The 14,312-nt window shown below is 47.7% G+C and overlaps 1 protein-coding gene across 5 annotated transcripts in view; it reads right to left on the bottom strand.

Moving 5' to 3' along the window:
- Positions 1-14,312, bottom strand: part of arnt2 (aryl-hydrocarbon receptor nuclear translocator 2) — a 485,407-nt gene that overhangs the window by 455,613 nt on the left and 15,482 nt on the right. For all 5 annotated transcript variants that reach the window (XM_077518274.1, XM_077518275.1, XM_077518278.1 and 2 more), the window contains exon 2: positions 1,458-1,569. In XM_077518274.1, the coding sequence (XP_077374400.1) occupies positions 1,458-1,569 (112 nt within the window). The remainder of the gene's footprint in view (positions 1-1,457; positions 1,570-14,312) is intronic.

Here is a 14,312-nt window from a genome sequence, read left to right as displayed (position 1 = left end):
GGTGAAGAAAGAGCTCAGCCAAAAGGCGAAGCTCTTGATTTACCGGTCGATCTACATTCCAACGTTCACCTATAGTGTGGGCCGTGACCGAAAGAATAAGATCCCGGACAAAGCGGCCGAAATGAGTTTTCTCCGCAGGGTGTCCGGGCTCTCCCTGAGAGATAGGGTGAGAAGCTCGGTCATCCGGGAGGGACTCAGAGTCGAGCCGCTGCTCTTACGCTTTGAGAGGAGCCAGCTGAGGTGGCTCGGACATCTGGTTCAGATGCCTCCTGGACGCCTCCTTGGAGAGGTGTTCTAGGCAAGTCCCACCAGCGGGAGACCCTGGGGACGACCCAGGATACGCTGGAGAGACTATGTCTCTCGGCTGACCTGGGAATGCCTTGGGATCCCGCCGGTGGAGCTGGTTAAAGTGGCTGGGGAGAGGGAAGTCTGGGTTTCCCTCCTAAAGCTGCAGCCCCCGTGACCCGACCTTGGATAAGCGATAGAAGATTGATGGATGGATGGACATAAAAAAGTGCTTTCAGCCTAAGCACATTGAGATGCTTTTCACGCTTCTGTATGTGCAGAGGTATTGAAGAGGTATTAAAAAGAAAGACAAGAAAAAAATGCAAACACTGGTTGCGCATTCCCTGTAGTCATGGGAACTCCGCCCAGTCACGTAGTAAAAGGAAGCGTACGGGGCCACTCGCTTTTGTGTCGTATCTGCCTCCTGAGGGGATAACAAGTGATTTAAGTTCAAAGTGTTCAAAGCACATCATGTGCATGCACAATCCATACCGTTGCATGAGAAATGGCCGTTACCCACGGGCAACGAGCAATCGAGCAACATGGCGCATGTCGTTGAAATCCATTCTATCCGTCCGCACCATAACACGTTATAAGCACACGCACTGTGACACACACAACACCAGTAACCAACACAAAATGCCCGATCCTGACCGATGAGGGAAAGAGAGAGGTTTTTAAAGTAATCCTAACAACTTCGGGCGTTCGTCTTCCGGAAACACCAAGAGCACCTCCTACAGAACTACGAGATCTCACGAGATGGGACATTATGAGAATTGCATGCCACGGCGCCAGGGGGAGACTTTTCACTTGGGTCACGTAACATAAATAACTTAAGTAACTGTCGTACAATAACTCTAGGGCCGTTATAGCTTGGGAAAATGTGGAAAAGTAGTTTTGTTATGTAACGTAATGAATGTAAGGGCATTTGATACAACACTGCTTAAAATAAGACTGGTATCGGCACCAATACTGATACCTGTTAACGGTAGTCGCCCATCATAGTCAGGAATTATGGTACCACCTCTGCCTCAATTTAAGCCAAGAAAAACCCTATCCAGTACTGTATGGCTTGTTGCATGCAATGCAATTTGCTCATTATTTTCCTGCATACTAACCTTGGGTTAAGGTGTCGTTTCAACACTGGTCGGAGGATAATAAGACATACTCACCCGCCTGATCTTCTCTTGCCACCACGACCTGGCACAGATCCTCCCATCCTTACCGGACCAGAGCCAACTGCCCCCGGCATCACTACTGTACCCGGCAACTCACTGCCCATCTCTGGAGGACACAACACCAGACATAATACAATTTATTAAACAAAAATCCAATCATCTTCTTTCATCATTAAGCCTACTAATAGATGAATTTAGGCCTGTCATCTAAATAGATTAAGAGTTGCCTAGATGATAAAAATCAGTATATGCATCTTAACAATTTCAAATCAAACTAGAGCTGCGAGCAGCTATAAAGGGCCCTCGCAGCCCGGGCCACGTTGGGGTACTTGCACGTTGGGGTACTTGCACATTGGGGTACTGGCACATTGGAAGCAACATTTCTTTGAAAATGGCATGATAAACCATTACATGTAGATTTTTATTTTTTTTTGCCAGGTGTGATGAGTGTGTCAAACTCAATGGGTTTTGGTGATTGTTAAGATCTGCAAAAATCTGCGTCTTTTTTTATTTTTAGGCAATGAGTTGCCCTGATTGGTATTTTTCGTAAAAGTATATATACACACACATCATCACTCGTACTCATTGCACAATGTTGCTTTTATTGTCCATAGAACCATAAAAAAAAATGAAACTAAATAAAAAAAAGTACATATGTTTGGATTGCTCTGATGCAAGAGAACATATTGAGTGGTGGAAAGTAAAAGAATCTTCATAAATGACTTTGTTATCACACTTACAATGAGTTTACAATTTTTGTAAAAATACCGTAAGTGAGGCATTTTTTTTTATGCCTCAAGGACTAGGTGGCGCTGTATTTATAACTGAATTTTGTCATAGAGATACCTTCAGGCCTTGACTATAAATATACATTTCAAGTTTGGGATTTTTTGGAGCATGTACTGGGGAGTTATTAAGCATATCCTTTTTCATTGCAAAATACAAATTTTGATGCCCCGCCCTCATCATATAGTATTTTGAAAAGTCAAGATTTTTCCCCCTGTCGTTGGCTCAGGTCTTGACATGGTCCAGGTCAAGTCTGAAGTCAGTCGGATGAAACGTGTAGGAGAAGTGGGCAAAAGTATGCCCCCTGGAAATGTGCAAAAATCGTCAAAAATGGGACATTCAAAAATTCGTAGCTCACTTCATGTTCATTTTAGCATATGGGTCCAAGAGACTTTTTTGTAGGTCCTGGGCTCCCTCATACACCTAAAAATATTCATAGAGCTTGCTTAAACGTACAAGCGGGGCTGCTTCGTTAAAAATTTATAGGAGGCGCTACTGAGTCATTTTTGGAAAAATAGCACATTCTACGATAAAATATTGCTCATTTTGCCAGGCCAGATGTGTGTGCCAAGTTTCATGAGTTTTTGTGCATGTTTAGACCCTCAAAACCAGCGTTGTTTTCTTGGCGAACAGTGCTTAGCCACGCCCACAGCGATTCGCAAAAACTCACAAACTTCGTGTTGTGACATCATGAAGGCAGAAACCCTCATCTGAGCAAATATGAGGTTGGTCCAGTTAACGTGTTTGGAGAAAAACGTAGAAGAAAATTCGTAAGAAAAAAAATTGCCACTAGGTGGCGCTATCAGTAAGATGAAATATACGTTCGTAGATGTCTTTAGGGCTGGACTCTCATCAAATGTGTGAAATTTTGAGACGATAGGATCATCTCGGTCAAGTTAATGCAGCTTTTATTGTCACGAAAAATCTTCAGACTTTGCGGCACCGTAGCGGCCACGCCCTTTGGCGAAAAGTTACAATATTCGGTGTGGGGCATGATCAACATCTTAAGGCTTTTCTGACCAATTTTCAACTGGATCCCTTCAACGAGCTCAGCGCAGTAGCTAAAAACGTAAAGTATGACATTTATTGTTACCACTAGGTGGCGCTATATGTATAACTGAATTTTATCATATAGATGTTTTCAGGCCGTGACTATTACATTGCCTGAGAAGTTTGAGATTTTTTGGAGCTTGAACATGGGAGTTATTAAGCATTTGCTCTTTCTGGACAAATGAAATTTTAAAGACAATATTTGATGCCCCGCCCCCATCATATAGTATTTCGAAAAGGCAAGACTTTTTGCCCAGTTGTTCTCTCAGGTCTTGATATGATAAATGCCAAGTTTGAAGTCAATTGGATGAAAAATATTTGCAGAGGGGGAAAAAGCATGACCACAGTGAATGTGCCAAAATAGGCCAAAATTGGACATTAAAAAATTCATAGCTCATTTCCTGTACATTTTAGCTACATGGTCCCAATAGACTTTTTTTGTGCGTCTCGGGGTGCTACACGTGCCTGCCAATTTCCGTTGCTCTAGCTCAAATGTTCCGGGCTTGGTTTTTATTTTTCTACGCTAGGGGGCGCTATAGACTAACGTTGTTATGACAATGTCAGAATATCCCATTTTTCGCCGGGCCTGAGGAGTGTGCAAAGTTCGGTGAGTTTTCGTGAATGTCTAGGTACCCAAAATCGCGATCGTTTGCGGAGAATAAAGAAGAAGAAGAAGAAGAAGAAGAAGAAGAAGAAGAATTTTTACAAAAACAATAGGGGCCTCGCAGCGGTCGCTGCTCGGGCCCTAATCAGTTGAAGATTAATTATGGGGTCCCCAAGGGTTCGTGCTTGGTCCTAAATTATTTACATTATATATTAAAGGCAGGGTCTGTCGTTTTCACTCAGGGAAATGCACTTTTTAAATACAGGATGTACACACTTTAACTCTTTCTCAGTCTACACATCTGGTCTTATGTTAACTCTTTGGCCGCCGTAAACGTTATATGACGTTTAGTATAATCCTAGGGTATGCCGCCAAAAACGTTATTTGACGTTAACTATGTTTTTTAATGGAAACGGGTGGAGGAAAGCCTTGGGCAGCTGTGCTCCAAATATCAAGCCGATCGGGTTACTATAATGAGTATTCCTGGCCACTAGATGGCTGTGATGAGTCTTTTGGACAAGATCGGGTAGGAGACAACAGTAGAAGGAGCGAGGCTGAGCTAGAGTGTTGAGGGGGAGCGAATGGCTAACTTGGCTAAGAGAGTCAAAAAGGCTACAGATGGCAATCAGCTCACGCTTGATCCTTATTTTCAAAGCTCAAGAACATCGACCAGTGCTCAAGAGCACAGTGATGAGTTAAGTCATAGTTGAAGCGGTGACGCGGCCGTTTCAACTAGTGATGGCAAAATGAAGCCCCGTAAAGCAATGAAGCCCTGCAGTGAAATGCTTCACACACACGTAGGGGCTTCAAGATGATTCATTTCCTCGACTACGCCATCATGTGGACAGAAAATGTATAACATGCTTGGTGCATAAAATAAAATGGTGGGGTGTAAATCATGCTCTAAATACAAAAGAATATATATTTGAAGAGTGTTTTAACATGAATTGTTCTGTGTTACTTTGTCTATGTTTGTGCTTATGCAACAAGTGAAAATGTGAAAAAATGAGGTAAAATAAAGTGCTTATTCATTTTTATTTAAAAACAATATTTTTTCCAAAGTTTTTGGACTCAGGCGGTTTCTTTTTGTGCATAGAATTTCACCTGCTTTTGAAAAAACTCTTTCACATGGTACTGATGAAGCAGGGGTGCATAGATATGAGACAGCAAGTTTGTATAAACTTGGAAGCGCATATTTCTGTGATTCCCAGTACTGAAGGGGATTTTCAACTCTGGGGATATTTTCTTCTCTTTCTTGCTGGTTCCTTGAACTCCATCGCAAAAAAAGAAGCTCGTCGTCGTCGGTCAAATCGAATGCAAAATGCAAAGAAGTACCGCAGTAAGGGACCCGAAAACACAAAAAGTGAAGGGGAATCCATAGCGTTTCTTTGCCGCTTTTATTTCGAACTACACTCAAACCAAGCGAATCATTTCCTGAATCAGTCACGTGGTACACCCGCTTCGCGGGGCTTCAAACGTCATCACGTACGTCATCGACACACGCATTGAATCGCCGTTCATGAACCACTCATCTACATTACTCGGCACACGCTTCAGGGATTCGACCCAAGAAGCACATCACTAGTTTCAACCACATCCTAAGGCCCCACCGGCTAGCGATGCTAATATCGTCCTAAGGCCCCACCGGCTAGCGATGCTAACACCGGAGAAAAGTGGTGCACAACCGAGCACGTTGCACAGATGACGTTTCATCGGACGATGACGACTACTATGATTCCGATGCAAGACAGTCTTGGACTGTCTTTCGTCCTCCAAAGAACGTGAAGGTAAGTGCTAACATACTAAGAGATTGCTAGTAAGATTACTTTCCAAATTTTCGGGCGATCTGCTAGCAGCGTGTGTAAATGTGCTGATATACACTAGAACATCTATTACCTATACAAACGTGAATGTATATTTTATAGATCGTGCTCACAGCAACGTCTGACCGCTGGTTCTACGACAAAGTAAGGTAAAAAAAATAAATAAATAAGTTTTCAATACACCGCAACAATAAAAGGAAAGTCTTTCGATAGTATTGTAATTGTATATGTTTCTTTCAGCTCCTACTCATAGGGCCCAAAGTGACCCTTCTCACAGTGAGCAGAACAAAGGTAAAAAGAAAAGATTCTCCACAGCACTAATAAAATATTTGATGGTAAACGTCTTCTATAATTTACAGAACGTGCATCAACCAATACATCCAAGAAAAAAAGGTAAACATATGCACACGCACACATTGCATCACACTGCTCTAAAATAATATGATATTGAAATGTATATTTGCAGATCCCAAAGATTCTGGCTGGCATGAAGTTGATGAATTCGGCTGGCAGCCAACCATCTTCCCCTTTGCTGCAAAACCAAGACCAAGGGATGCTGCAGCAGAGCTGAATTCCAACCTGCCAGCTGACATCCTGGAGCTCTTCATCACGGATGAACTTCTCCAGCACATCGTTCATCATACCAACCTCTACGCAAATCATGCAGAAGCAGACCGACAAATCCTGGTGCAAATCCTGCTGCATCCCCCTTGCTTCACAATATACCACACAAAAAGAAAAATTGTGTAGTTGAAACATCCACACAATTGTAAATAGTAACACGTACACACACCACACATGTGCAGTTGCGCACGTGTAAATAGTTTGCAAAGAGTTTTCCAAATTGTTTGTTCGGATTGCTACTGTTGAATGTAAATAAACTTATTTTGCAATCAAAAAGGCCACTCGCTTGTCGCACCAGGAGGAGGTCCAGCAAGCCATGGCCACCCGGATGGGGGAACTTGCTGGACAAGTTCAGGACCTGGTGAGCCACCTGCAAAGCTTCATGCCATCCTCCACGAGACAGGAAACAACAGCTGAACCGACATCTTCAACCCCAGCATTTACCGGAGTAGGCCTGAGACTGGCTTCCCCGGAACGATACTCGGGAGAACCAGGACACTGCCAGGCCTTCCTGCGACATTCACTTTGAACTTTCGCCACAGGCCTTTCCCACAGACCGTTCCCGCGTGGCCTTCATGATCTCTCACCTGACTGGACGAGCCAGAGACTGGGCCACCGCTGAATGGGCACGGAACTCCCCAACCTGCTCAACCGCAGCCGGGTTTTGCACAGCTCTCCGCCAAGTTTTTGATCCGGTCAGTATGGATCGAGAGAAGGCGCGAGAACTAAGTTATCTTCGACAAGGCAGGGAATCCGTCAACGATTATGCTATCCGATTCCGAACCTTGGCAGCCAAGAGTGGCTGGAACGCCACAGCACTATATGATCACTTTTTAAAGGGGCTCACAACACCCATGCAAGAACTCTTGCTTCCCAGTGACTTACCCGGCGACCTGGACTCGTTGATTTCGCTTGCCATCCGCACTGATCATCGGAGGCGGGAGCTCAAGCAGAGCAGCGGACTCCAAGGGATACCTGGTTCTGGACCCCTCCAGCATCCACTGGCAAGTGAGTCTCCACGACATGCTTTTCCCCAGTCATCCACCGCGAGGGAGGTCAGTGGGAATGACGAGGAACCCGTGCAGCTTGACCGCGCCCGATTGACACAGCAGGAACGCGAGCGACGTCGCCAGGAGGGACGGTGCTACTACTGTGGTGAACAAGGTCATTTGGTGGTAGCCTGTCCCATCAAGAGAGGTTCCCCGGTGAGTTCCGACTCTCCCACGCAAATCAAGGCCCGAAAACTCATTCACCTCAGGATCGTTAGCCAGGCGACCACCACAGATTTGCCTGCCCTCATTGACTCAGGGGCCGACGAAAGCCTCATGGATTGGGGCCTAGTGAAAAAGCTGCAGGCTAACACAGAGCCGCTCACCACCAATATGAGAGCCAGGGCACTAAATGGCAAGGACTTATTTGTTATCACGCACATCACAGAGCCTCTTGAGGTCCATATTGGACAGCACAAGGAACACATTCGCTTCCATGTCTTTCGATCTCCGTCACACACTCTGGTCTTGGGAGATCCCTGGTTGCGCTTGCACAACCCACGCATTGACTGGAGATCCGGGCAAATCTTGGAGTGGGGAAAAGACTGTGAGAACCATGGGCTGGAGCAGCCAGCAGCAGATGCACCCTCAACTGCCGTCCACCAGGTGACCCTCACGACCGACAAGGACTACCCGGACCTGAACACAGTTTCCTCCTGTTATCATCATCTCCGAGAAGTGTTCAGCAAATCCAAGTCTGTCAAGTCTGCCACACCACGCCAAGTCTGTCAAGTCTGCCACGCCACGCCAAGTCTGTCAAGTCTGCCACGCCACGCCAAGTTCTGTCAAGTCTGCCACGCCACGCCAACTCTGCCGCGCCACGCCAAATCTGTCAAGTCTGCCGCGCCACGCCAAGTCTGTCAAGTCTGCCGCGCCACGCCAAATCTGTCAAGTCTGCCGCGCCACGTCAAGTCTGTCAAGTCTGCCACGCCTGCCACGTCTGCCACGCCACGTCTGCCAAGTCTGCCTCGTCTGCCAAGTCTGCCACGCCACTCCAAGTCTGCCAAGTCGGCCACGCCAAGTCTGCCAAGTCTGCCGCGCCACGCCACGCCTGCCTCGGTCCCTCCGCGCCCACCCCACATTCCACGTGAGCCAGGTCAAGCCGGTTAGGGACAGTCCCCTGGTCCCGCCCGAGCCTGCACCGCCCCCTCCGGAGATGGTGGAGGGGGGCCCGGTATACAAGGTCAGAAAATTGTTGGAGGTCAGAAAGCGGGGCCGGGGATGTCAGTGCTTGGTGGACTGGGAGGGGTACGGTCCAGAGGAGAGGCAGTGGGTGCCCTCCCGTTTCATCGTGGACCCCTCCCTCATCGACGAATTCCATAGGGAGCATCCTGACTTGCCTGGGCCGTCAAGAGCCGGCCGTTGAGGAGGGGGTACTGTCACGCCGCCACCGGCGTGGCGGGTCATGCTTTTATTTTGTACGCATGCTTCCTGTTTATTTTGAAATCACCAACTCCCTTCTCACCTCAGGTCACTTGCCCTTCCTTCTGTTCAGCTCATCTCCGGTCCACGCCCATGATTGTTTCCACCTGCCACCAATTACCCCGTCAATAAAAGCCATCAGTCACCACCTGCAGTTTGCCGAAGTGTCACAACCCGTGCATGGAAGCGTGCTCACAGCCCTTGAGTCACAGTCCTTGTTTTTGCCTTGCCTTGCCTTGTGCCTGGAGTTTGCCCCTCTTTTTCCTCCCTAGCGGAGCGCCTTTTGTTGTCCCCTTTTTGAGTGCCCTGTTTCTCCTCTCCAGTTTGGAGCCCTTTATGTTCAGCGTTTTGTCCCTCTGTAAGAGGCGATTTGTGTTTCTTGTTATTAAACTGCAGCCTTGGTGGCCAACTTATCATCTGTATCTGAGTCCTACCTCTTCATGTCGTGACAAATACAAGCAGACATTTAATACTCGTCAAAGTCACGCTTAGTGTTTTAAACGATAACGTTTTAAAATCCGTAAAAACCATAAAGTATAGATACTGGTCCGTGTAATAATTAGGTTCGCGTTAAAAAAAAATCCATATTCTAAGCAAACATTAAATACTAGTTAGTGTACATCATAAAACAGTCTTTACTTCGATAAAAGTACGCTGTTTTACAAAGATGCAGATCCCATACTTGCAAATATTTGCTCATTTGTTTTGCACAGCTAGTAGACTAAAACATTTTTACTCTTTGATGCGGGTGTTGATCATAAAATTCCTTATTAAAGCTACATACAGCTCTCAACATATTCGCTCCCATCCATTTTCACCGATTCATTGTATTGGATTTTGTAAGACCCTGAGAATATTGCGGTACATCTGTATCTGTTTCAGTTTTGTAGCAATTAGCGTTGGAGTATAGTTAAGTTAAAAATAAAATGTGTAAACACGTTTTGTTTTGTTTTGGTTGGACCGAGTATTTTAATACGTAAATGAATAAGAATTAGATGTGTAAATAAGTATCCATATATTATTAACCTAGAATACATCAGACACCTTAAAATGATACAAAGTAAACCAAATAACTTAAAAATGAATAAATACCATAAGTAGGTAAATATTCAATTAAATTCAAAAACACTTTATTTGTCCCCGAGGGGCAATTCAATGGCATACGAGCAAGTTAAAAAAACAAAAAAAAAAACAGGCATTAAACCCATCCATCCATCCATCCATTTTCTTGACCGCTTATTCCTCACAAGGGTCGCGGGGGGTGCTGGCGCCTATCTCAGCTGGCTCTGGACAATAGGCGGGGGACACCCTGGACTGGTTGCCAGCCAATCGCAGGGCACACAGAGACAAACAACCGTCCACACTCACAAGCACACCTAGGGACAATTCGGAGCGCCCAATTAACCTGCCATGCATGTCTTTGGAATGTGGGAGGAGACCGGAGTACCCGGAGAAGACCCACGCGGGCACGGGGAGAACATGCAAACTCCACCCAGGAAGGCCGGAGCCTGGACTCGAACCGGAGTCCTCAGAACTGGGAGGCGGACGTGCTAACCACTCGCCCACCGTGCCGCCCCAGGCATTAAACCAATGAACATAATAAAAAAAACATACATAATAAATACTAAAAATAATAAATAATTATAAATAAATACATACTAAAAACAATTCCAGCTAACTAACAATAACAAACAAAAGAAAGTGCTCTGTGCTTCACACTAAAGTGCTACAGACAAATGTAGTCCTCCTCCGCTGTGTTCGGCAGCGTGGGCATCTCAGCCTGCTGAGATGATGGAAGCCACTCAAACATTGGATGAAGTGAGTGAGAGTGATCAAGCTGGATTTGGTGGGCAGAGCGTAAAGTTTGTTGGTCACAAAAGGAAGATAAGGCTCTGACAGGGTGTCCAATGATTTTTGAACAGACTTTAGTGATATTAAGTAGACGTGTCCAGTCTTGCAGGGTGATGGAATGGAACCAAGAAGTGAATGAGAAAGTTAGAATATACACTAATATACAAGTAACGAACATACACTTCAAATCCAAAGTAGGTAAATATACGAGTAAAAATTGATCAGAAATCTATATATTATTTGCGCAAAATACACCAGGCACCTTAAAACGATGCAAAAATAGATGAGTTTTTTTGTGTCAGAGATGTGTTTTAAGATGATAGCGAGACGTCATAAATGTAATACAATTAAATACAAGTTAATCATACCGGTAAGAAAAACATAAAGGTGTAAAATAGTGTCATCGGGGATCTATTGTGAGAACTCAGAAGCTATTATAAAAAACAATATAGTACGAATAATATTTTTGTCGGAATTATGTCGCTGTTTTTAAAGCGTTAGACGGGTAGTCATCTTAAATAATATTATTAAATCAAATTAAGTAATATAGTAGCTGTTATTTCACAATTAGGGCGGTACGTTAGCTGCCTTCTTAGCATGGAGGGTGTGAGATCGAGTCCCGCCTCCGGCCTTGCTGGGTAGACTTTGTGTGTTCTCCCTGTGTGGGTTTTCTCCATACAAATTCCTAAAAAAAAACACGCGTAGTAGGTAAATTAAAGAGTCTAAATTGTCCCGATGTGTAAATATGCGTGTAAAAAATTTATCTACGCGTACCTTCGGAAAGAAAACGCGATTCGTAGGGGAAAAAAAATAAACCGTTCAATCAAAAGTTAAATCTCCCATAGTCAGACAAAATACACGTTTGTTCACGATATGTTTAGGTAAATTGTTGCAAAGAGCAGCTTTAAGATTAAAAAGATCCTCGTGGTAGATTGCTACGCTCTGGTTAAATCTTGTAGTTTTGTGTTTTAGCCCCAGGGATGATTTAGCATAGCTAATCTTACAGACTATCATATTCAATAATATCTTATAGGCTAATTTAACAAGGGATAATTATAAGTATTTAAAAGAAAAATAAAAATCACAAAGACTTAGGATCTCTTCGAATACGTCGTACAGCGATAAAACTGTCACGTTTGAGTTTGGTTGGGGTTGAGTTTTTGTTATATTTTGGTGAGTGTTGGTTGTCAGGTGTTCTTGTGTGTTTTTCCCCCAGTCTCGTTAGCATTAACCTTGTCCACCTGCTTGTGTCTTCCCTTCCCCGTGTGTGTTGCTGATTGGTTCCCCCTGCCTGCTGTGTCTCCCAGGTGTGTCCTGTTAGTGTCATTAGTGTTGGTATAAGGGAGTGGTGTTTGTCTCTCACGGTTGTGGGAGCATTGTTAGATGTTATTCGTTGCACGTTGCATGTTAGAGGTTATACGCTATATGTTAGTCTTTCAAGTCATCCACGTCAAGTCTTCCAAGTCATCCACGCCACGCCTTCCAAGTCATCCACACCACGCCGAGTCTTCCAAGTCATCCACGCCACGCCAAGTCCTCCAAGTCATCCACGCCACGGCAAGTTTTCCAAGTCATCCACGCCACGCCAAGTCTTCCAAGTCATCCACGTCACACCAAGTATCAGCATCTGTCCACGCCAAGTATCAGCATCTGTCCACGCCAAGTATCAGCATCTGTCCACGCCAAGTCTCCGCATCTGTCCACGCCAAGTCTCCGCATCTTTCCACGCTAAGTCAGTCCAGGTTCGTCATGCAGTTCTGGCCCCGTTCGTCATGCCAGTTCTCCCCCCGTTCGTCATGCCAAGTCCATCCACGTTTCACACTGTCAATAAAGTCATTCTAGTTGCTGTCATTCCTCTTCTCCCTGCCTGGTTTTTCCGCCTCTGGGTCAATCCACCACATCCCCACCATAACAGAATGCTCCCACCAACCCGGACCCTGCGGAAGCCTCTAGTCCCCGTTCCGGCCCCCTGCCGGCCTCAAGTCCCCGTTCCGGCTCCCCGCCAGCCTCAAGTCCCCGTTCCGGCTCCCTGCCGGCCTCAAGTCCCCGTTCCGGCTCCCTGCCGGCCTCAAGTCCCCGTTCCGGCTCCCCGCCAGATCCCGGACAACGTCCTGGCTCCGCACCGGATCCCGGATCCCGTCCCGGGTCCGTGCCAGACACCGTCCTTGGTCCGCGCCGGATCCCGGACCCCGTCCCGGCGCCCCGCCAGCTCCAGGCCCTCGTCCCGGCACCTCGGCAGCCCTTGAATGCTACGCCTGTGTCGCTGCTGCCGCTTCAGCCCCTGGCCTCTTTGCCTGTGCCGCTGCTGCCGCTTCAGCCCCTGGCCACTTCGCCGCTGCCGCCCCCAACGCAACGCCTGTGCCGCTGCCGCCGCAACGCCTGTGCTGCTGCCGCCGCAGCCCCTGGCCGCAACGCCTGTGCCGCTGCCGCCGCAGCCCCTGGCCTCTTCGCCAGTGCCAATGCCGCCCCAAGACAATTCACCTGTGCCGCCGCAGCCCCTGGACGATTCGCCTGTGCCGCCGCAGCCCCTGGACGATTCGCCTGTGCCGCCGCAGCCCCTGGCCACTTCGCCATTGCCGCCACTGGACACTGCGCCTGTGCCAATGCCGCCCCTGGACGATTCGTCTGTGCCGCTGCCGCCCCTGGCCGTTTCGCCTGTGCCGACGCAGCACCTGGCCTCTCTGCTCCGGGGCGATGCAGCCCCTGGCATCTCAGGTCCCCTTGTTGCGGCCAATTGGCGTCTCAGGTCCCCTCGTCACGGCAGAGTTGCTGCCTTCTCCAGCTTCCTCGTCTCTGCCCCAGCCCAAGTCCCAAGCTTCCTCGTCTCAGCGCCAGCCCAAGTCTCAAGCTTCCTCGTCTCAGCCCCAGCCCAAGTCTCAAGCTTCCTCGTCTCAGCCCCAGCCCAAGTCTCAAGCTTCCTCGTCTCAGCCCCAGCCCAAGTCTCAAGCTTCCTCGTCTCAGCCCCAGCCCAAGTCTCAAGATTCCTCGTCTCAGGCCCAGCCCAAGTCTCAAGCTTCCTCGTCTCTGCGCCAGCCCAAGTCTCAAGCTTCCTCGTCGCAGCCCCTGGACGATTTGCCTGTGCCGCCGCAGCCCCTGGACAATTCGCCTGTGCCGCCGCAGCCCCTGGACGTTTCGCCTGTGCCGACGCAGCCCCTGGCCTCTCTGCTCCGGGGCGATGCAGCCCCTGGCATCTCAGGTCCCCTTGTCGCGGCCAATTGGCGTCTCAGGTCCCCTCGTCACGGCAGAGTTGCTGCCTTCTCCAGCTTCCTCGTCTCTGACCCAGCCCAAGTCCCAAGCTTCCTCGTCTCAGCGCCAGCCCAAGTCTTAAGCTTCCTCGTTTCAGCGCCAGCCCAAGTCTTAAGCTTCCTCGTCTCAGCCCCAGCCCAAGTCTCAAGCTTCCTCGTCTCAGCCCCAGCCCAAGTCTCAAGCTTCCTCGTCTCAGCGCCAGCCCAAGTCTCAAGCTTCCTCGTCTCAGCGCCAGCCCAAGTCTCAAGCTTCCTCTTCTCAGCGCCAGCCCAAGTCTCAATCTTCCTCGTCTCAGCGCCAGCCCAAGTCTCAAGCTTCCTCGTCTCAGCGCCAGCCCAAGTCTCAAGCTTCCTCGTCTCAGCGCCAGCCCAAGTCTCAAGCTTCCTCGTCTCAG

Source organism: Festucalex cinctus, chromosome 4 (genome assembly GCF_051991245.1).
Source record: "Festucalex cinctus isolate MCC-2025b chromosome 4, RoL_Fcin_1.0, whole genome shotgun sequence".
Classification (NCBI taxonomy): Eukaryota; Metazoa; Chordata; class Actinopteri; order Syngnathiformes; family Syngnathidae; genus Festucalex; species Festucalex cinctus.
Note: the sequence above shows the minus strand (reverse complement) of the source record. Positions and strands in the feature narration are given on the sequence as shown.